The sequence below is a fragment of the Oncorhynchus nerka genome, linkage group LG10 (assembly GCF_034236695.1).
Source record: "Oncorhynchus nerka isolate Pitt River linkage group LG10, Oner_Uvic_2.0, whole genome shotgun sequence".
NCBI classification, from domain to species: domain Eukaryota; kingdom Metazoa; phylum Chordata; class Actinopteri; order Salmoniformes; family Salmonidae; genus Oncorhynchus; species Oncorhynchus nerka.
The window spans coordinates 31,891,996-31,916,659 of record NC_088405.1 but is presented as its reverse complement, the minus strand read 5'-3'; the positions used below and the strand labels follow the sequence as shown (position 1 = coordinate 31,916,659).

The 24,664-nt window shown below is 43.0% G+C and overlaps 1 protein-coding gene across 2 annotated transcripts; it reads left to right on the top strand.

The window, feature by feature from the left end:
• The first annotated feature begins 3,011 nt into the window (after window positions 1-3,011).
• Window positions 3,012-20,564, top strand: rasgrp3 (RAS guanyl releasing protein 3 (calcium and DAG-regulated)). Of its 2 annotated transcripts, XM_029669512.2 has the most exons (16): window positions 3,012-3,102; window positions 3,229-3,331; window positions 4,942-5,004; window positions 5,919-6,050; window positions 6,152-6,299; window positions 6,705-6,878; window positions 8,765-8,881; window positions 10,046-10,321; window positions 10,498-10,578; window positions 10,721-10,834; window positions 11,125-11,240; window positions 12,070-12,217; window positions 13,289-13,325; window positions 13,469-13,618; window positions 13,716-14,095; window positions 17,977-20,564. In XM_029669512.2, the coding sequence occupies exons 1-16, from the start codon at window positions 3,033-3,035 to the stop codon at window positions 17,983-17,985; spliced, it is 2,118 nt and encodes a 705-aa protein (XP_029525372.1). In that variant the 5' UTR covers window positions 3,012-3,032; the 3' UTR covers window positions 17,986-20,564. The 2 variants fall into 2 exon arrangements, with proteins under 2 accessions (XP_029525372.1, XP_029525373.2); XM_029669513.2 differs by lacking the exons at window positions 3,012-3,102; window positions 3,229-3,331 and having other exon boundaries at window positions 4,883-5,004; window positions 13,716-14,080.
• Window positions 20,565-24,664: the final 4,100 nt, after the last annotated feature.

Here is a 24,664-nt window from a genome sequence, read left to right as displayed (position 1 = left end):
ATTAAACAGAATAAGAGGTAGAAATCTTCTCTGCACAGAAAAACAGAGGATTTTAGACCAATTTTTATGGCTTTCGTAGTTGCTTCAATACATACAAGTCCATGCAGTGGAGATCACGTTGCAAATCATGATGGAAAACAGTGGTGCTTCAGAAAGATCTTATTTGTGAGGAGTGCTGCTGTTAGGGCCTTTAACGCTTATTAATCAACTGTAATTGCTTGAGCTAAACAAGCTCGGGCATACCTGCCATGGTGTCCATTTTGGCACCAGGCCTCGGCTGTTTTGTTTCAGTGCAGTGATACACTATTGGCTAGGGAATAACGTAACAGATACTGTACACACTTAATTTCCACCTAGTTGAATGTTGATCAAATCTTCCTCATGCATTTGCTCTTCCCTCTGCATAGACTATTGACCTACACTGAGTGTTTAAAATATTAGGAACACCTTCCTAATATTCAGTTGCAACCCCTTTTGCCCTCAGAACAGCTTCAATTCGTCAGGGCATGGACTCTACAAGATATTGAAAGCATTCCACAGGGATGCTGGCCTATGTTGACTCCAATGCTTCCCACATTTGTGCCAAGTTGGCTGGATGTCCTTTTGGTGGTGGACCATTCTCGATACACATGAGAAACTGTTGAGTGTAAAAAACCCAGCAGTGTTGCAGTTCTTGACACACTCAAACCGGTGTGCCTGGCATCTACTACCGTACCCCATTCAAAGGCACCTAAATATTTTGTCCTGCCCATTCACCCTCTGAATGACACACATACACAGTCAATGACTCAATTGTCTTAAAAATCCTTCTTTAAACTGTCTCCTCCCCTTCATCTACACGGACATCTACACTGATTGAAGTGGATTTAACAAGTGACATCAATAAAGGATCATAGCTTTTACCTGGATTCACCTGGTCAGTCTGTCATGGAAAGAGCAGGCGTTCTTTGTATTTGTGTATTCATCAATATGTCTGGTGTTTTGGAGATGTAACTGTGTTGGAGCTGCGAAATCTACAAATTCCAACATTGGAATGTGAGATGTAATCTGGACATCGATGAGGCTTATGTAAATCCTTATTATTTTGTTTAATGATTTTCAATTTGAGCATCATTATTTCTATATAGCCTGGGAGTGGGACAGGTGTGGCTTTGTGACAATGATCAAGAGTAGCTGCTCACCGATTTCGCAGCTCCAACACAGTTACATCTCCAAAACACCAGCTATGCGGGGGTCGATGATCGCCAATTCACGCTTGATCGATTTGAATCTAGGACTTAATTAATACTCGGGACAAACATAAATCAAGGCATAGTACCCAAAAATGTATAGAATCTGCAATGCAAATTCATGTTCTAATATCTACTTCAATCCTATCTCAAGCCTCCTACCTATCACATTTTGAGATGCATTTGAAATATAAACGGATGTACACATACTGTATGTGCATGGGATTTCTCTTAATGCGACTCAGTGCAGCCAATGGCAATGTCCGCTTTAGGTATAATGCCAGGAGCCACTTGTGGATTTGACAGCTCTAACGCAGTCCCACCTCCAACACCACCAAAACAACCGCTATGCAGATGTCGGCTAAAGCGGATCTGATTGAATAGAGCCTTAAGAAAGGTTGCCTTCAGTCAAGGCCATGGACGTCATTCATTTTAACACTAACAAATATGAATCATACCTGAGGGATACATACTAGTCAGTATGGTAACACATTCAACATCTAAGATATTATCAACTCCGTCTGCAGATAGAGTTCACTAATCTCCTTACAGTCAAGGGACAAGGGCTTGATTCATTTCCAGAAAAGCATGCACATATACACACAGACACACACACAGACACACACACATATCCTACTCCTGACCCTAACCCCCACCAATTGCACTAGTTATGATATTGACATAAGTGTCGCACAATCAATTACAAGGCTTGGGGATGACGTCTTGTTTGCGCCTCACCAAGGTGACGGCAACAGATTACACACAAAACCATTAACAAGTTCCAAATCAACAGGGACTTGGTCCCCTGCTCCCACAAAGCACCTCTAATCCTTATTCACTGGTTGATGATTTGTTTTGCTACGAGGCTTAGGCCAATCTCAACCAATCCCAATCAGCAACACTTTCCTAAACAACCGACCAAACCTACCGATGACGCAACCTCTGTCATCACTACAGACAACTTGCTCTGCTATTTCAACCTTTATTGTTGTGTCGTAAAATCTCATCTGGAAATCTAAAACCCTAGAATAACATCCTGAAATGTCCTTTTCTGTACTTAACTTACTTTGTGTTGGCATCAGTGGTGATATTGTATGAACTGACAATCACTGATATTCATCAGGCAGAGAGATAAACCACTGTATCCAGATTACATAAACCCAGTCCCATTGTAGACAGATATAGTCTTGTCCGGCTTACTGGGCCAGAAATGATGCAATTTGTATGGAATCATGAGCTGTTAGTGGTACCACCCACTGAGCACATCGGAAAGTCATTAAAAATGTATGGCTGCCATGGGAGTTCTCAGAAGATGGTCCCACTCCTGCAGATGTGGGGATCAGAAACGTGCTGTGGGAGATGGTGAGGGGGTATTGAGGAAGTGAAGAGGATGGAGGAGAGGAGCATGACGCTGGAGAAATCACCTCTTTTCACTAGCCACTGTAGTTTATTGAAAAACCTGGTATAGCATCCATGTAGTGGTAGTATGTATTGTAAAAGGAAATATGCCTGGTGGATTTAGTATGTGTCCATACAGTTAGAACACAAATTCCGATTGTGTGCTTTATGAATAAACAACATCCGCAACCATATCTTATATGTGTTTACAAGAATCTGAAAAAGAGATCTAAGCTATGTTTGCTTAGCGTAAGCTGACATCTAGATGCATCCCTGTGTCTTCTCTTCTCATAGAGAGCTCCTAAGCAGGCTTTGACCCCTGACCTCCAGGTGTGGAGGCGTACCATGTGTTCTCCTGCTCCGGGGGCGTGAACCCGTATCTGTGAGGAGTCCCCCCGCGGAACCATGGGATCATCAACGCTGGGGAAGGCAGCCCCCCTCAACACGCTACTGGATGCCTGCATCCAGGCTTTTGGTGAGTGACCAATCACAGAAGCACAGTGGGGAAGCTATCTTAGTGGTGTGTGATGTGATCCATGGAGATATAGATACTGTAGGTGTTCTAATTGTTCCTCTTCTATGGTGTGATCACTCTCCACAGATGACAATGGTGAGTTGCAGTCCAACCAGCTCCCTCGCACCCTGCTGCTGATGCACCGCTGGTATGTCACGTCCAAAGAGCTGGCTGGGAAGCTGCTCATGATATATCCTTTATGTGGATTCACACCAGAACAACAAAGAACAATGGTCATGTGCCATTTTGAGCCTTTCTGGTAGTGTTTAGATATGGCAGAGTATGCAATATGGACGCTATGGAATGCTGTGTTCCCTGACTGTGCCAAATGTATTTTCTGGGTGGTGCGACACTAACTAACCCTGACTGACTTTTCCTGAGTATACAAACGCTTGTTTATTTTAAGGGACAGTATATCAGCAAAGCTCTGGGTTAATGCAGATTGTCTGAACAAAACATCAGGAAGAATTAGACATGTTCCTCCAAATGCATTTGAGAGCAAAATGTTAGAGATAAAGAACCGCTTCAAAGGAAGTGCAACCTGGATCCAATCGATACCTAATAGTGTCCTATTTCTCTGTATGATTTGTATCTAGTGCGTCATGACTGCATTTGAATCTGATTCAGTTAGCAGGGTTCTGGACGGTGTTTTCCTGGAGACTCCATACCACGTGGTTTGTTGTCGCGTGCGTGGTCTTCAGACGACCACTCGACAGGGAACGCCTTATTCTCGGAACTCTTTGCTTCCATCATACATCATGACCCTGAGATATTACTCTGCCTGGCGTCAGGCCTCTCCACTGATGACTGATGAACCCCCCCATCTTTTCCCTGCTGTTGGTTGGAGTAATGGCTGTGGTGATTCAGATGGAAGTTGCCCCTAAGCGCAGATCTAGAATCAGATTAGAGATAAGCCTACTTCCAATCTTAATCTTAAAAATATGTGACCCGGGACCAGTTTGTGGCAAATTCTACATTTTCCATGCGGTATGACGAGAGCCAGAGCAGATAGTCTCTTCCATGTGACAGAATACAAAGGCACTATTCTGCCTTTACTCTCACTTTTTGCTTTTGCTTTAACCCAACAAAATGTACAGTACTTATCTTTGTCCTTCAGTACTTAATACACAGTACTTATATTTGTATCTCTCATGGATTCACCTCATTGTTTGTGAGTTAGCCCATGAGAGTATTTCTTCGCTCTTCTTGAGAGTAGTAGAGCAACTGATTGTGTGTTTTTCACAGTCATGTATACATCCAATATGCATCCATCGTGACCCTCCATGCTGGGAGAGTTCCAAAGTACTACAGAGAAGGCAGGGGTTTGTCTGCTCTGCTGGATGCTTGTGACTGGATCCTGGGCAGAGAAACAGCTGTGTTCCTTTGAAGGTGATAGCAGACAGGCTACGCAGCATACATGGCTCCCTGCCCAAGGCCTCTCCAAAGCTACTTCTAAGATCTCTATTTCAATGGTTCGAGGAGGGAAAACATTGGCCCAGTAACAGTTATTTAGAGAATGCACACATGCAGTGGTGCAGGTTCATCACATGGCCTGAACTTCCATTGTTTTTATTTCCAGATACTGGGCATTCCTCTCTGAACACTTTAGTTATTCTTCATGAGTGGAGACCTTTTGTCCAACTAATAAATCTACAGCTGCTTCTCGTGAAAGTTGTTTTTTATTGTTGTGTTTTTTGGGATGGGATGGGGGTTGTTGGAAATGGGGACTGGTGTCCATTTGTAATGGGGCTTTGGGAAATGTCTTCAAAAAGTGCTAAACTGTCCTTGACACAACCCCACATACCGTGACTGCCAGGGAGATGAGTGCCAAAGAACGAGACTGAAGATCTGCTATTTAATGAGGTAAAAAAAAACACTACTTCATACCCAGGAGCTTCTGAGCTCTTTATTAGTATTGAAGATGTTTTTTATTGCTAGGCAACCCGCCCCCTCGGCTGAAAATGTTGTGCTCCTCTCTCGGGGCTCTGTGACTGACTGGCTGGTGCAATGAGGGATGAGATGATGTCATTGGAAGTGACAGCCAGTGGCTGTCCTCATGTGACGTGGGCCACTGCCAGCCATCTGAAGTGGAGATATTGTTTGGGGCGAAAGCGTTCAATGACTCAGGAGTCTTGTGATCCATTACGTACCCAGAAAAGTCCTCGGGCAATCTTTAACAGAATACTCAAACTCTCATTTCACGGGTAAACCCCTTCACCAATGTCTGCCAATTCATTATATATGTCCCACTATTTTGTGTGCAACCTTGGTATGAAATTCAAGGACTAAGTAAATCATCTGAATGTAATGTTATCTACTGTAACGATGGCCATCCTAAAGTTCATGTTATTTTGCAGTTCATTTTAATCTGAAGGGGGAATACCACAATGGCCATTCACTTGTTAAAGGAGCATAATGCTATTGGTTCTTTGTATTCATGTGTTGTTTCCAGATTAAGAAAACATGATTTGTTGGCTAGAGAAAGATCTAGGCCACATTTATGACTATCTGCTGGACTTGTCCATCTCACTACATCACACTACTACTACTCACTGCGCAAGGAGCCCCCAGCAGTCCTTGTGCAGGGTCAGTCCCCCTCAAGTCGGCATTTGCCCTCTGAGAGAGACTATAATATCATTGTGAATCCTTCATTTACAACAGGCACTGGTGCATGGGGCTACACACTATGATGTTCAGCCATAATGTACACATGCAAACAGTCAACATATTGTATATGTTAAATCAGCCAGTCCGCTGTGCTGTGTGTGTGTTCTTAGGTATTGGATTACGGTGTTCCCTGCAGAGTTTAATCTGGACCTGGGCCTTATCCGCCTCACTGAGGAGTTCAGAGACGTGGCGGCTCAGCTGGGCTGTGAGGAACACTTCAAACTCATTGACATCTCCACCATGTGAGGGACTACCCAAGGACGGGCGGACACACACACACACACAGTCACACACAGTCACACACAGTCACAAGTTTCAACAGATTGTGTGTATTTCTTTCTAGTCCATCATATGACTGGATGAGAAAGCTGACCCAGAGGAAGAAGCAGGCCAAGAAGGGCAAAGCCTCACTCCTATTTGACCACCTAGAGCCCATGGAGCTGGCTGAACACCTCACGTTCCTGGAGTACAAGTCCATCAGGAGGATATCAGTGAGTGTCCCCGGTGGAAAAAGACACTTGGCCTGAGAACCCATCCACCTGCTGGGGCCTTTTCTTCCCTATCTAACCCCTGTGTGTGACATTCCTCAAGACTCTTTCCCAAGAGTACTTTTTCCACAGAACTCTTTTTAGCCCCTCTAGTACTGTTACTAAGTACAAGAACAAAGCTTTGGCTGTCAACTAACCTCGTCCCCAGGCTAATTGCGCACCACCACAGAGTATGTTCTTAGATACGTTTGCTCTACATTTCAGTTAGTTTTATTTGCTGGGTAGTTCACGTGTGAATTCACCAGTTATGTAGGGCACAGTATATGCCAATGACGTCTGTGTTATCTACTCAGCTGACTGTACATGCCATGGACACTAACTCTCCCTTTCTCCAACCCCCAAACCCAGTTCACAGACTACCAAAGCTATGTAATGCACGGATGTCTGGTGGACAACCCAACGCTGGAGCGCTCCATCGCCCTGTTCAACGGAGTCTCCCAGTGGGTTCAGCTCATGGTGCTCAGTAAGCTGACACCCCAACACCGTGCTGAGGTCATCACCAAATACATCAACGTGGCCCAGGTAGGAAGAGAGCACTTCCTAGTTGTAGGTTTGATGGTAACACTTTACATTACAGTGCACTTATTACTGTGTAATTATTTCTGTGTGCCATGTATTGTTACTTAGCCCATATTTAGGGTTAGGGCAACGGTTGAATTGGGAATAAGGATGCAGGGAGCATAAAGAGTGTAGATGGAAGACTTGTCATTATGCTGCATGAATAGATGAGCACAGCATTGTCTTACGTCAGGTGGCATCACTCTTACGAGACACTCGTCCCTCAACTTGGCTCATGCATTTCCCTGTTCAACTGCCCAAGAATCCTGTCATGACACAATGTGACAGCCTCCTCAAAATGAAACGACCAAATAAATGATAAATAAATAAATGTATAATTTAAATGTAAAAAAAATAAATGTATCTGTGGAGTCGTACAGGACAGTGCCATTAGAGGGCCCTAAAAGGTTCAATCTGAACATTTGTTAAAGTCTGCTCCTTCATATTACCACAGTGTTTATTAGTGGGTGTTTTTTTTCTTCCCTCTCTCTTTTTCTATCTCTGTCTCTCTCTGACAGCTGGGGCGTTGCTGGTCCACGCTTCTTCACTCTCCCCACCTCTCCACTTACATCCTATATTCCACAACTCCTCACAATTTCATTTCTCTGATGAGCTAAAACCCGCCCACTCTGACACAAGCGACTGTAAAGGAGGTCGGGGCAATTTCTTGAGGCATAAATTCTCATTAACTGTACAACATTGTAACGCTTGAAATGAATAGGCGGTTTCTTTCGCCTCCATGTTCAGAAAATCTCTCATTATAAGTATGTGAACATCCCGAAGGAGAAGGAACAACAGAGGAAGCTAGAGGGACTCATGGTTCAATATGAAGCATGTACCGTATATTAATCAGACAGTTAGCTGAGCCTGACTTGCATTAAATCGTCTGTATCAATGAAACTGGAACATTGTCAATTAGATCACAAACACCCTCCGCTCATTAAAAGCTACTGCTGCCCACACATGCTTTTCTTTTCTCTTATAGAAAGGCCTCCTCTCTATGCTTTCCTTATGTATCTTTATCAGCTATTTAAGTCTAGTCTTATAGCTTATGGTGAGAAATGGTATTTCTTAATGCTGTTTAACAAGCTGCGTATCATAACGTTTCTCAACATGAATCCACAAGAGCTTTCACAAGATTCATTACACAAGTAACCTTACAACTGGAACGCACCCAGTATTTTTGAAAAGTCATGATATGATGGCACATTGTAATTGAATAACTTTTGATCCATCCCCTTTGCTCTGTGTGAGAAACGAGACGGATCAATGCAGGAGGAATCGTTGCGCTATCTGACGTAAGAACAGGGCTTCCCTCTAGCAATAACACTGTCTCATCTCGATTCATGCGATTCTCCATGTCTAATTGCTGGGGGCCAGGGGGTGACATTAAGCATCATGCATGCTGTTGGGCCTCTTAATCTGATCAGATACCAGGGGCTTCTCCCTCCATTATCATCTACAAGGAATTATATAAAGGAATTATTCAGAAGACTAATGACTAGCACTCATACTCATATCCTTTTATGAAGGAAATTTCTCAGTTAATGCAGAAGCGAGTCTGTTCAACTCAAGAGGGCTCTTTGTTTTTAGTTTTTTACAGGCAAAGCTTCTGACATTTTTTAAATAAGATGTTACAGCATGTTCCCCTGATGTAAAGAGAGATTCATTGATGTTGGTGAATGTTGCTTTAGATACTGTATTGGAATAAAGTTGTTTTAGGTATGTTTGTTTTTTAAAATTGTAATTTGTATTTCTCTTCCTCATTTGCTCTCGCTCTATCTATCCCTCTCTCCATCTCACTATCTCTCCCTCTCTTCCACTTTGTTCCATGCCACTCTGTCCTTCAGAAACTCCTCCAACTGCAGAACTTTAATACGCTGATGGCTGTGGTGGGAGGTCTGAGTCACAGCTCCATCTCTCGTCTGAAGGAGACTCACTCGCATCTGGCTCCCGAGGTCACCAAGGTCAGCATGCACGCCTGCCTCTGCTCTGTCACAGCCTCACTAATATCATCTGATGTGATTCTACCTTTTCGTTTACTTTAGATCATGGTCGTATTCATTTAGCATCTGCTAAGGATACATTTAGACCAATTCATCAACTACCATGTAGTGATGGTTTCAGAAAGGACACCACACAGAATTGATACCGTCCTAATTTCCTGGCATTTGATACCATCTGTATTGTATCGATTGCTGTCATGTCACTCTCTCTGTATCTTTCCGGTGCTGTATCTAATATCAGTAACACTTTACTTGACACACAGCGTCATAACTGTTATATGTCATAACAGCCAACGTAACTTGTCACAGCCTGTCATGACACATATATTTAAACCTGTTGTGACACATATTGCGTTATTTTATGGCTGGTTATGATACCTACATATAAGTGTCACAACCCACAAAACACAAGGCAAAACTATTCCATTACACCATAGCCTGCGTGTCAACAGTATACTTATGTTATATATGTTTCTTTAATTGACCATATTAAGTTCTCATTGTAATTGCGCATACATTGATGTCAGAAATGCACGTACCCCAATGCTCTGTTGCTGATGACTGGGATGAATGCGGGAGCAGGAGAATTCACCCACCTTTTGACTGATGACTGATATAAGGGCATGTACGTGACAGGTCTATCTGGCTTATATGATTCTGATGGTCATAATGCTTCTTGACAGTGTCATAAAGTGTAGTTTCTTAGTCCAAGTAAAGTGACACAGGATGGTCATGAGGCTCCATGAGTGTCATAAAGTGTATTTTCTACAAGTTATTTATTAAGATATGAGGGGAAAAAACATGACTCTAAAGAATTCATTACTACAACAACAACAAAAGGTTTAAGAAACAAACTTTCAAATGAAAGGAAACTTTTTGTCAGGGGAAAAAACACATTTGAATAAATGTGGGGTTTGGCACTCTTATGTAGGTGTCATAACCAGCCTTAAAATAACACAATATATGTCACAACAGGTGTAAATATATGGGTTGTGATAGCAGGGGTAATATATGGGTTGTGATAGTGTTATGACCGGTTATGACACGTTATGTCAGCTGTAATGGTTATTACCCTAATAACTATGCTGTCCTCACTTCTTGACATCTTACCCCTCTCAACGTCAGATCTGGAATGAGATGACGGAGCTGGTCTCCTCCAATGGGAACTACTGTGCTTACCGCAAGGCGTTCACAGACTCCGAAGGCTTCAAGGTCCCCATCCTGGGAGTCCACCTGAAGGACCTGATCGCCGTGCACGTGGTCTTCTCCGACTGGGTGGATGACGACAAGGTGAACATCGTAAAGATGCACCAGCTCTACCTCACCTTCAACGAGCTGGTGTCCCTGCAGAGTGCCGCAGCCCAGGTGGAGCCCAACATGGACCTCATCTACCTGCTCACCGTGAGTGTCCCGCCCTAAAAGGGTTCCCCGTCAACAGGAAATTGACTTGTTTTATCGTTCTGTCACTCAATCAGTTTTGTGGGATCGTACAAAAGAGTAACATGATTATAAATGTGTTTGTTATTGCAGAAAGGCTGAATGTATTTTCATGTTTAATCATAAACTATTTCCTCCAGCTCTCTCTAGACCTGTACTACACCGAAGATGAAATATATGAGCTATCCTTACTAAGGGAACCACGTAACCCAAAGTCTTTGGTGAGACTTCTTGTTGTGGTTTATAGTCTGCATTGTTGGAGCTGTAGTTATTAGAAAACATGGGGGAAAAGTATGAAAATAGAAATAATACAGTATACCTGAGAGTTCCTATATTAACTCTCTATCTTTTCAATCCCCACAGCCTACCTCTCCGACAACCCCCAACAAGCCAATGGCCCCTCTGGACTGGGCGTCAGGTGTGACAACCAAACCTGACCCCAATGTGGTGAACAAGCACATCAGGAAGGTGGTGGATGTGAGTTGTTTCCATTACAGTAACTGATCTGTGTCTTCTCTTGAATAAAGTCCAGGAGGACATAGCTTGGCTGTGGTCTGAACGCTTGAAAATGTTACTATCTACAGGATGGGTAACCCGTCCATAAATATCTCATACATTATTTCAAGAATCAGTCAGTGGCTTTTTCTGTCACAATACCAAATATTGAGTAGGTATATAAACCAACAATTACTAAAATATGAATAAAAAAAAAAGACTGGTGCTTGTAAATCACTTACAGTATTTTGTTCATGTCTTTTTCTGGGAAGTCTGTATTCAGGAACTACGACCATGACCATGATGGCTACATCTCTCAGGAGGACTTTGAGAGTATTGCTGCCAACTTTCCTTTCTTGGACTCCTTCTGTGTGTTGGACAAGGACCAGTGAGTGACCCTGTCTAACATTTGAAATATGACGGGTTCAGAGGTGTCGCAACTAAGCCACCTCATCCTCCTCTTCGATTTCCCTCTTTCTGTCACCAACAAACACCCTCTCCCTATTTCTCACTCACACATGCGCACGCACATACACACGCACATTCCACACATTTGCCTTTAATGCAGCTTCAAGCATTCAAGATGCAATAAGACTGCAATTTTGGGTATTCTAAACATTTCACAGCGAGATACAGTAACTGGCCATCAACAACCATGTTTCACCACACAAAGCTACAGTGAAAATGAGGTCATTGGTAATGTCAAACATCCTCTCGTAAATCTGCAGGAAAACCCTGTGAAGTCACAACAGAGTCATATCTGCTTTTAGCCTTGCCCTGTCTTGACTGGGAGTGGTGCTTTGTCGCCATGGTTTGAGGAGGGGGGAGGTGAAGGTTATGGCAGCCCGTGAAAGACACACAGTGCCACACACAGTGCTCTGCCCTCGTGTCCTGGGCGGTTCATCTGTTCACTGGAACGCTTCAAATCACATTTCAGCTCGCCTGAGCAGCTCCATGACTCAGAAAATAGGTCTGGGAGGCTGTGCTCCATAGGAGGGAGACTGGAGATATGCAGGGGCTGGAGTTGTCACAAACCACCTGGGTGTCTAATCTAGAGCACTGTTGTAGATCTCTTCCTGTCTGGATAAAACAGAAAGAAGGGATGGAAGTTACTGTAATGTTTGCATAACAGGAGCTGTCATTCTCTCCATCTGATCATTCTCTTATCTGTATTTTTCTCTCTGTCTATGTCTCTCTTTCTCGCTCCTCTTCTACAGGGATGGTCTGATTAGTAAGGATGAGATGATGGCTTACTTCCTGAGGGCCAACCCCTTGCTCCAGTATAAAATGGGCCCTGGCTTTATCCACAACTTTACAGAGATGACGTATCTGAAGCCCACCTTCTGCGAGCACTGTGCTGGATTCGTATGTATACTGTGCACTTTGTAATACACACTAATATAAACTAACTGTTTATGCTCAGAGAGACAGCACACTTTTGGTTGGAAGAAAAGTATAATGCTTTCTGATTGTTTATGTCAGCAATATACTGCCATCATCAAGAGTCATTCAATGCTGAGAGAAGATGTCTATCTTTACTCCTTGACGAAGTTGATTAATGACCTTCTGAGACAGAGAGGATTCACAGTGCATAGAGAGATTAGAAATACAGAGATGATTCACAGTGCATAGAGGGATTAGAAATACAGAGATGATTCACAGTGCATAGAGGGATTAGAAATACAGAGATGATTCACAGTGCATAGAGGGATTAGAAATACAGAGATGATTCACAGTTAGCAGAGATGATTCACAGTGCATAGAGGATTAGAAATACAGAGATGATTCACAGTGCATAGAGGGATTAGAAATACAGAGATGATTCACAGTGCATAGAGGGATTAGAAATACAGAGATGATTCACAGTGCATAGAGGGATTAGAAATACAGAGATGATTCACAGTGCATAGAGGGATTAGAAATACAGAGATGATTCACAGTGCATAGAGGGATTAGAAATACAGAGATGCAATATGTTGACATGACTGCAGGATACATTGGTTTATTAAAGTTGATAAAAACGACACTGAATCATGTCGACGGAACAATAATGTGATTTTATATGGTAATGCCACCACTCACATAGTCAACAATGAAAGGATGCACATCTTACGTGACAGTAAAGTTATTGTTGCGTGTCAAAATATGTACACAAATTATGTTCCCTCTATCTTTCTATTTTGTGTTGTTTTAGGCATCAGTGAAAATAAAGGAGAATTTCTACAGAGAAGTCCTCCTATTCAAAAATGAACACACACACACACACACACACACACACACACACAGAGTTTACAGGAAGGGTGTTGTGAGAGATTGTATCCTGTTTATTACACAATGGTTTACACTGAATATGCTTCCACCATTACAAATTCTAACATTCCTTTGTCTTTTTCCCACTCCCTCCAATTCCTGCCCCTCTGGACTTGTTGCTCTTAGCTCTGGGGAATAATCAAACAGGGATACAAGTGTAAGGGTAGGTTCTATGGACTGTGCGCATATTTATTGGCCTGTTTTCTATTATTCGGAGAACTGCACATTTAAGACATTTGGGATTTTACATTATACATGCACTGTGAGGGCCATGGTCTGATAGCACTGTTATATGTTCTGTTTCAGATTGTGGGGTGAACTGCCATAAGCAGTGCAGGGAGCTGTTGGTACTGGCCTGTAGGAAGCTGCCACGCTCCACCTCTCTGCGAAGTGTCTCACCTGGGGGCTTGACCCACAGCTCTCTACCCAGCAGCCCCACCATGCCCACCTGCAAAGGTACAGCAACACTTTAGTGATATACTGTAACCAACAGCGTTTCAACTATGATGGTTGGTCAGTGTATTTCATTCCTGTCATATTGTCCTCCCTGCAGATGAGGACGAAGTGTTTGAGTTCCCCTCGGTGACACCTGGCGGTTCTGACCTGGAGCATAAGTCAATCACCCTGATGACTGGCTCGGCCCAGCGGATCTCTGTGCGTCTGCAACGGGCCACCACCAGCCAGGCCACACAGACAGAGCCTCTGTGGCCAGAGCACACGTGGGGTGCTGGGGACGGGAGCTCCCACACCTTCCCCAAGATGAGATACCGACCACACAGGAAGGCCTCCAAGAGCAAAGGCTTTGCCCGCTGGGAGAATGAGGCCCAGGGGCAGCCCAGGGGTCGACGGGATTCCCAGGAGCAGACGGATGGACCTGCAGAGGTGGTACAGAACGGGATAACACCACACAGAGAGAAGGTGATTGCAGCTAAGGTGTGTGTGTGTGTGTGTGTGTGTGTGTGTGTGTGTGTGTGTGTGTGTGTGTGTGTGTGTGTGTGTGTGTGTGTGTGTGTGTGTGTGTGTGTGCTTGTGTGTGCTTGTGTATGGGTCAGGGGATCTCTGTACATTGAGAATGGTGCTGTATAGCAGACGTTTTACAGGCTCCTGACCAATTCTGCTATTTTGGGTGTTTTATTTTGGGCTGATCTTAACTGTTTTTGGAAATGATGTTTCCGCCATTGTCTCCTATGACCGAAAAGAGCTAATGAGCATCAGAACAGCAATCACTGACCTCGATTTGGATGAATATTTCTACTTCAACGAGTCGGTGGCGCAGGACATACTTTTCACAATGGACCAGGCCCTGGCGAAAATACGTCAGCGAGTACATAAACCTCTTCTACCCTCTGTTATATTGGTGAACATACAATCACAGGAGAACATACAATCACAGGAGAACAAACTGGACGAGCTCCGTTCGAGACTATCCTATCAACGGGACCTGAAGAACTGTAATATTGTATGTTTCACAGCGTCTTGAGTGCACATGGACATGGATAATATAGATCTAGTTAGTATCCATCGGCAGGACAGAACGGAAGCGTCGGGAAAGCTCAAGGGAGAAGGTGTGTCTCTTTGTTAACAACAGCTGGTGCGCGATCTCTAACATTAAGAAAGTCTCGAGGTTCTGCTCCCCTGATTTCGAATCTCGTGATAAGCTGTACCCCATACCAAGAGAGTTTCATCTATATTTTTTGTAGCTGTCTATTTACAACCACAAACCGATCCTGACACTAAGATGGCACTCAACGAGCTGTGTAGGGCCATAAGCAAATAAAAAATGCTCATCCAGAAGTGGCGAGCTTTGTGGCTATTGATTTTAATGCAGAAAAACTGAAATCTGTCTTACCTAGTTTCTTCCAGCCTGTCACATGTGCAATTAGAGGCAAAAAAACTTCACCTTCACTCCACACACAGAAACGCATACAAAGCTCTCCCTCGCCCTCTATTTGGCAAATCTGACCATAACTCTATCCTCCGGATTCCAGGTTACAAGCAAAAATTCACAGGAAGTACCAGTGATGCACTCAATATACAAGTGGTCCGATGAAGCGGAAGCTAAGCTACAGGACTGTTTCGCTAGTGCAGACTGGAATATGTTCCGGGATTCATCCGATGGCTTTAAGGTGTTTACCACATCAGTCACCGGCTTCATTAATAGGTGTAACAAAGTTGTCCCCATAGTGACCGTGCATACATATCCCATTCAGAAGCAATGGATTACAGGCAACATCCGCACTCAGCTAAAGGCTAGAGCTGCCACTTTCAAGGAGCGTCACACTAATCTGGATGCTTAAAATAAATCCCACTATGCCCTCCAATGAACCATCAAACAGGCAAAGCATCAATACAGGATGCTACTCTACTGGATCTGATGCTCGTTGGATGTGGCAGGGCTTGCAAACTGTCATGAACTACAAACTGAAACCCAGCCGTGAGCTGCCCAGTGACGTGAGCCTACCAGAGGAGCTAAATACCTTCTATGCTCGCTTCAAGGCAAGTAATACTGAACCATGCATGAGTGCACCAGCTGTTTCGGACGACTGTATGATCACGCTCTCTGTAGCCGATATGAGTAAGACCTTTAAACAGGTTAACATTCGGATTACTACGACTCATACTCAGAGAATGCGCTGACCAGCTGGCAAGAGTCTTCACTGAACTTTTATTTACCTACATGTAATACCTACAGACCACCATAGTCCCTGTACCCAAGAACGCCAAGGTAACCTGTCTAAATGACTATCACCCCGTAGCACTCACATCTGTAGCCATGAAATGTTTTGAAAGGCTGGTCATGGCTCACATCAACACCATCATTTCAGACACCCTGGACCCGCTCCAATTCGCATACTGCCTCAACAGATCCACAAATGACGCAATCTCTTTTGCACTCCAACCTGCCCTTTCCCACCTGGACAAAAGGAACACCTTTGTCAGAATGCTGTTCATTGACTACAGATCAGCGTTCAAAACCATAGTGCCCTCCAAGCTCATCACTAAGTTAAGGACACTGGGACTAAACACCTTCTAAACACCACAGGGGTCCCTCAAGTGTACTTGCTTAGTCCCCTCCTGTACTCCAGGTTCATCTATGACTGTGTGGCTACGCACAACTCCAACACTTTCATTAAGTTTACTGACAATGCTGGTAGGCCTGATCACCATCGACAATGAGCCTATCGGGAGGTCAGAGACCTGGCAGTGTGTTGCTAGAACAGAATTCCTCCCTCAGCATCAGCAAGACAAGGGAGCTGATCGTGAACTACAGGAAACAGAGGGCCGAGCACGCTCTCATTCACATTGACGGGGCTCGTACCCCTGCACATAACTCAGTACTGGTACCTCGTGTGTGTATATAGCCAAGTTATCATTACTTATTGTGTATTTATTATTACTTTTATTATTACGTGTTTTACTTTTGTCTATTTTCTTTCTCTCTGCGTTGTTGGGAAGGGCCTGAAATTAAGCACTTCACTGTTAGTCTACTTACACCTGCTGTTTACGAAACATGTGACAAATAACGATTTGATTTGATTCGTCTCTGTGTGTTGGAATGTGTCGCTGTGTGAGTGTGCATGTGTGTATTGTTGTGTCTTTAGGAGATGGTTATGCTTTAATGCTCTGTGACACAACATACAGATAACTGCCCAAATAAATAATTTTGGCACTTACCTGTGTCACATCGAGACTCCCATTATCACTCCTTTTTCCCTCAAGTGGTTGTTATCCACCTTCTGTTTGTTAATGGTGATCCTCTCTCATGCATGATTGAACACTTTGTCTTTTTTTACTTCTAACAATAGCCCAATAACAGCATTACAGTTATCATTGTGTTATGTGTTTTCTTATCAAGCCCAAAATGGATGACCTGGCAAGGTCAGATTCAGGGACGCAGGACAATACAGTGAAAGGTCTTTTCTTTGTCTTTGTTGTCAGAGTCTGTCTCCTTCACCTTTTACCTACGGCCTCACCGCAGAACGTTTTGTTATTAAAGCCTCAATTCTTTTCATACCCATGGAAACAAGGGATTCAGTAACATGGGAAAGAGGGACTTTTTCTCTTCCATTCGCTGGGAGATTATCTAGATCAAGGGAGCACAGAGGCCACAGAGGCATTCAGATTGATGGTGGCTTGTGTCAAGAAGTTGATTTTCATCAGCCTTAGAAGGCTAAATAAAGACCATATAGTTTGGCTCAAACGCAGAGCATTGACGATTTTATCGAGACAAATCTTGCTTTTACAACCTGAGGCACTAATGGTATTATTGGGTCATCTACCTTGGGAACATTTGGATCAACATTCATTGAACATCTTGGCCATGTTCTGTTATAATCTCCACCTGGCACAGCCAGAAGAGGACTGGCCACCCCACATAGCCTGGTTCCTCTCTAGGTTTCTTCCTAGGTTTTGGCCTTTCTAGGGAGTTTTTCCTAGCCACCGTGCTTCTACACCTGCATTGCTTGCTGTTTGGGGTTTTAGGCTGGGTTTCTGTACAGCACTTTGAGATATCAGCTGATGTACGAAGGGCTATATAAATAAATTTGATTTGATTCAATCTAATGTATTTGCAAGTGGTTTCCATCCTCAGAGCCTCAACGAAACTCACAAATATTGCTTGATCCCATTATGAGATGAACGTAATCCATACCATTAGCCAATTTGTTGCCACTGTAGGCAATCTACAAACACTTAAACATCTCTTTACAGTTGTGACTTCTTCTGAATGACTGGCAAGGGTGTTCCTGTCTTCTCTCCTCTGTCGTGAGCTCTAAAAATGTGATGACGGTATGTCTCTCTCCTCTTGCCCTCAGAACAGCTGACATGGCGACACCGAGGGCCGGACCCAGGGCCCCAGGAGGTCCTCGGCAGCCCGCATCATGAAGCTGTCCTTACTGGGGGAAGTACTTGGCTGCTTGAGGCCCCCATTTGGTGACCTGGAGTAGGACGGACCTCCTCTGACCTAGACGGACATGTCTTCAGTGAACCACATGTGAATAGTGATGCTGAATCCCAAACCAGTCTCTTCCCAGGTCCTTTCACCTTCCCTCACACCAAGCAGGTTGGTTCGGGCAAAGGGCTGGTTTGGGATTCACCATGAGAGTTCACATGCCATAAGAGCGTGAAGGGGAGTGAGAGGATGTGGGTGGTGGACCTGAAAAAGCCCTTGTTTGGTAGGGTACAGACACTCCTGAATGCTCCCTAGCTCTACACACCTGCCTTTCCACCCCATCAGTGTCATGGGAAAAGGATCCTGGACTACCTATAAGTGATTTAGGTTTGTTGGGGCTCAAACGGGGCTCACCAGTGTTTGACAGATTGATCGGGTGTCCACCTGTGCCTGTATGAATGTCGGAGCATGTACATGCTTACTATTTACAGTGTGTGTGGTCTGTTGTGCACATACACTATATGTGATATCTACTGTTGATTCGCTGAAGAAATCATTAAGGGCATGTATAATACCATGAAATGAAGTTATTTGGGTCACGTGACTAAGTTGCAATAACGTTTTGAGAACATAGTGAACGTTTTATAATGGACTCGGAGAAGGATGCAAAGTGAGAATGCAATTGGAGATGGGAGAATGCATACATGGATCGAGATGTAAAGCAATAGAAAGTTAAAGATGAAGTGAGTGATGAGGGAAACAGAGGCAGGTACATTGTTTCTAAAGGTAAGTTTATTGTAACATGACTACTGATGATCATTTATGTGCCAGTTCTGTATCTTACTCTGGAATCCAAGAAATGGTACTTGCTGTGTGAGCATGAGATAAAGAACAATATAACCACTTGAGACTTGTTTTATAAATCAAGGAATAGTTGTGTCTTTTGGTTAGTCAAGAAAGCTTTATTGTTTTCCACCTTATTATTTTAAAGGGATTTGAACTCAAAAGATGAAATCTAGTCTTTGTAATATGTGCCCACTCAGGACAATAAGGTGAACTATGTATACTGTACACATATTTATGGGTTTAGGCATGTGATTTTTCATACAGTCATGCGATACTAGTGAAGCTGGTCAGTGGTCAACCTATTCTGGATTTTTCAAAGCAATGCAGGTTAAATATGTGAATATGGGTCAACGTTGTTGTCTCACTGTCCACACAAGCCATTGAGTGACCTTTGACCTTTTTTAATCAGCTGAAGGATCAAGCCTGTTGCCTTCAGGCAGAGGTAATGGAATCTCCACTAAGCCCTCAGTCAGTGGAGCACTGATTACTAACTTGCTTACAGTGGCACCAGATGTGAGCCCAGGTGCTCATTGTGTTGTGGTTGCCAGGCATCAGTTGAGTGAGCAGGTCAGTTCCTCCATCACCAAGGATACAGCAGGTTACGTAAGAGGAGATTTTATTTTCATCTGTAGAGAGACTGCTTGCAGGGACTCCACCCCCTTCAGGATAGGGAGAACTAGGTATGGGCAGGTGAGTTGGACATGGATCTCTGTAGAGACAATAGGGTCTGACCTTTTGTTCGACACAGTAGGACAGAGACAAGAACAGGGCCTCAGGGTCAGAGCACTCCGTGTTGGAGAAGGGGCATGGGGAAAAGATAGTGTATATTAGCAAGAGATATCCAACGCCACATATACAAGAGTTAAGGGATGGAAATTATTCAGTGCTTAGTGAGTCAGAGCAATATCACTCTCTTTGCTACTGGACCACTCATGGATAATGTGGTGTTCCTGCAAAGTCTTAAACACACAATATCCTCATACCTGGCTGAAATCAAAGACAGAAAAGTGTTCTGATGCCACAGAGGTTATTTTCTAAATGGCTGAGCTGCTTTTAGAGTACATTGGTCTGCTTGAGTTCTCATTGATCTTGGTGCCAGATCCTACAAACAGTAGCTCTATTGGAGCTGTTGGGTATTGAGAACATACAGTACAAGTGCATGTATAATATTACACTAATGAAGACCAATAATCTGATCTTTGAAGGTTCTGAAGTCCCTGCTTGTCTCACACTCACATACAGGTGTTACCACACTTGACATCAAATGGCTTTATTGTTTGTTTTGAAAACGGTTGAGTTATCATGTTGATAAGGGATATTAAGGCAGTGGCAACTTCACTTCTGCCACGATATACTTTTTGTTGTTGTAAATGGGACACATTCCAACAAGACTTTATATTTTTTCAGTCAGATTATTGTCAACAATATTGATGACACTATTATCAACATTATTATCATGAACTGGTCTACTTGAGAAAAGTGTGTTATCTCACTTGATTGTGTTTCATCTATTTTATTTTCATTCTATCTATTTGTATTGTTTATGGAGAGAATTATGTAGCATTGTTTATTTTGTCATTGTGTGCCAATGTTATTTTATTTGTTGATGAGTGGCAAATTGATACACATTTTGATAATGTACAGTATTAAACAGATTTTTCAGCACCTAGTTTAATCAGTTCAGATTTGTCAAATTGTTATTGAAGGCTACCACAGTAAACTACTATCTCGGTCAAATCTTTATAAGTGCATCCTGTAACCAATCATATGGCAATGTTTTTTACTCCTTGTGTATTTGTGAAACAGTGAAATGTACCATCTCTAGCCTGTTACCTGCTGACCCAGTAGACATATAGTCTATGTTTATGAGGGAAAAGTAAAGCCAATACATATTCTGAGGCCAGAAAACTCCCTCCGGCCCAATATCTGATGTATTATTAGTGGGGGAAAATGCACCAACTAATCAACCTGAATTCTGGATTTATGTATGTAATATGAATGCATATTTACACATAGAATCACAATTATTTTATGAAGGGACAAATCTCTCAGTAATGTGATAGGCTACATCCCAAAATAAATACTGAACAAAAATATAAACGCAACATGTAAAGTGTTGGTCCCATATTTCATGAGCTGAAATAGAAGATCCCAGATATTCTCCATATGCACAAAAAGCTTTTCTCTCAAATGTTGTGCACAAATTTGTTTAAATGCTGTTAGTAAGCATTTCTCCTTTGCCAAGATAATACATCCACCTGACAGGTGTGGCATGAAGAAGCTGATTAAACAGCATGGTTATTACACAGGTGCACCTTGTGCTGGGGGCAATAAAAGGCCCCTGTAAAATGTGCAGTTTTGTCACACAAAACAATGCCACAGATGTCTCAAGTTTTGAGGGAGTGTGGAATTGGCATGCTGAATGCAATAATTAATTTCTCTACCATAAGCCACTTCCAACATCGTTTTAGAGAATTTGCGAGTACGTCCAACTGGCCTCACAATTGCAGACCACGTGTAACCATGCCAGCCCAGGACCTCCACATCCGTTTTCTTCACCTGCAGGATCAACTGAGACCAGCCACCCGGACAGCTGATGAAACCGTGGGTTTGCACAACCAAAGAATTGCTGCACAAACTGCCAAAAACCGCCTCAGGAAAGCTCCTCTGCATGCTCTTTGTCCTCACCAGGGTCTTGACCTGACTGCAGTACAGCGTCGCAAATGCTCACCTTTGATGGCCACTGGCACGCTGGAGAAGTGTGCTCTTCATGGCTAAATCCCAGATTCAACTGTACCGGGCAGATGGCAGACAGCGTGGATGAGCGGTTTGATGATGTCAACGCCCCATGTAGGCGGTGGGGTTATGGTATCGGCAGGCATAAGCTATGGACAACGAACACAATTGCATTTTCTCAATAGCAATTTGAATGCACAGACATACCGTGATGTGATCCTGAGGCCCATTGACGTGCCATCACCTCATGTTTCAGCATGATAATACATGGTCCCATGTTGCAAGGATCTGTACACAATTCCTGGAAGCTGAAAATCTCCCAGTTTTTCAATGGCCTGCATACTCACCAGACACGTCACCCATTGAGCATGTTTGGGATTCTCTCCATCGACATGTCCAACAGCGTATTTCAGTTCCCGCCAATATCCAGAAACTTCGCACAGCCATTGAAGAGGAGTGGGACAACATTCCACAGGCCACAATCAACAGCCTGATCAACTCTATGCAAAGGAGATGTCGCGCTGCATGAGGCAAATGGTGGTGAAACCAGATACTGACTGGTTTTCTGATCCACACCCCTACTTTTTTTTTTAAGGTATTTGTGACCAACAGATGCATATCTGTATTCCCAGTCATGTGAAATCCATAGATTATTTTTATTTTATGTTTTATTTCACCTTTATTTAACCAGGTAGGCAAGTTGAGAACAAGTTCTCATTTACAATTGCGACCCGACGGGCCTAATTAGGGCCTATTGAATTTATTTCAATTGACTGATTTCCTTATTTGAATTGTAACTCAGTAAAATCTTTGAAATTGTTGCATGTTGGGTTTATATTTTTGTTCAGTGTACTTATTACCTTGATCAAAATGCATATCTTTGTGTTCCAAAAATCTACTACCTTGATGGATTATTTTGGGGTTATGATATTTAAAATATAAGCGAATACACATTTAAATACGTTTTACAGGAATCTTATGAACCATACGCTGTTCGTACCCATTTCCTATATCTTTCATATTTGACTATTATTTGTAAATCTGCTCGATACTGTGTTTCAATACTGTTGTCCTGTTCCATCTTGTCGACCATGTGCTATGGGTTGATTTGCCAATTCTGTCTTCGCTAGGCATATATTTGTTGTATCTTCACTGGGGAGCACCATGCCATAAAGATAAACAGCTGTAAACTGTTTACACTTTAAACCGCCAAATAAAAAAGAGAATCCTGTTTATCAGACTCTTTGTACACAAGGCCATTGGGGCATTGCCGACATTTCTATTTCATAGAAACAGAAAGATATTTGATCTTTTTAAGGAGAATGGAGTATCAGTATTTATTTATGACTTATTGATCCAGTGGGAAGTGGAGAAGGAAGATGGAGTGACATGTCCACAACAGGATGTCTCCCACAGAGAGCAGGTACAGGTGCATTTATATCTCATTTATCTTGAAGATATGTATCTTTAGTCTTCAAAGAATAAAGGGTAGACAACATCTGGAAAAATGCCTTTCATGTTCTATTTAGATATCTGAAACCACTGACATCTGAAGTGAAAGATGAAACCTTTCTCTAAACATGGAAATATGTTGTCAAACACCACCCCCTAGTGGCGGTCAAATGGCACAGACCAACTACAGTTTACCATTGCCTGGTGAGAATAGGTTGGATAGCTGACCATAAGTACTTCAGGGACTTCACAAAGACTGAACATAAATATTTATCAAATTTAAATAGACCCCATTGATAGCTAGATTTATATCACATATTGCAGACGAAAGCTATCTCTGTATGCCTGTAAATGAATTGTATTTTTTCTCCAGTGCATGTCAAATGATTCGATTTGTACGGAAGAGTTTTAGGGCCAAGTGAAGAGAAGAAAAAAAATGGCAAAGGATGGTGGAACTTGGATTAAAAGTGGCAATATTTCGAGAATAAACTCGAAATGTTTTTCGAGAATAAAGTCAAAATGTTGAGAATAATGTCGCAGTTATATTTCAAGATTCAAGTATGGGATTTGGTTAACAGCATGTCTCCCTGGCTTCTTGGTGCTTTGAACGCCACCATTGAAATTGCCTGCAGTTATACGACCTGGTGAAACTATACTTAGGAAATCCTTTCTCTTTTAACACATAATAACCATATTATTATAAAATAGGCATATTAGGACCTGGAAGAGGTTGTGCCACATATTATTTTCAGAAGGAGAAACCACACGGATTTGGATGAGGTATGCTGGTTTGCGCATGCAGGAGTGGAGAGTTGGTCCTTGAGTTTCCTCTCCTCCCACAGACACTTGATTAAAATCCTTGCTGCTTCATTGTTCATTCCTCCCTCAAGCGTTGGATAAACCTATAATTGACTTTCCCACTGTAATGTACGATTTGCCTACAGGTTAGGGTACTCAATCTAGTGGGCAGCTATAGCTTTATAATTGGCTGCAAAATAGAGGTGTAGTAGCGAATTTGGAGAGCAGCTTGACATGGGACATACACACGCATAACCCCCGGTCTCCAGCATCCCCCCACACACACACACACCTGCATACCACAGGAGGTTGGTGGCACCTTCATTGGGGAAGACTGGTTCGTGGTAATGTCTGAAGTAGAATGGTATCAAACAGGTATTTTTTGATCTGTTCCGGCCATTATTATGAGCCGTACTCCGCTCAGCAGCCTCCACTGCTAATGACACTTATGTATGTAACCACGGTTCCTCCTTCTGAAAATAATCCGAATACATAATAATAGGGTTATTATGTGCTAATAGAGCACAGATTTCCCTCTAACTAAAGCCAATTCTCAAGTATTGTTTCACCAGGTCCTGGGTGGCACAGTGGTCTAAGGCACTGCATTACTAGAGGCGTCTTTACAGACCCTGGTTTGATCCCGGGCTGTATCAGGGGGTCCTGTGACCGGCGTCCCATATGGCGGCGCACAATTGGCCCAGCGTCGTCCAGGTTAGGGGAGGGTTTGGCCGGGGTAGGCCGTCATTGTAAATAAGAATTTGTTCTTAACTGGCTTGCCT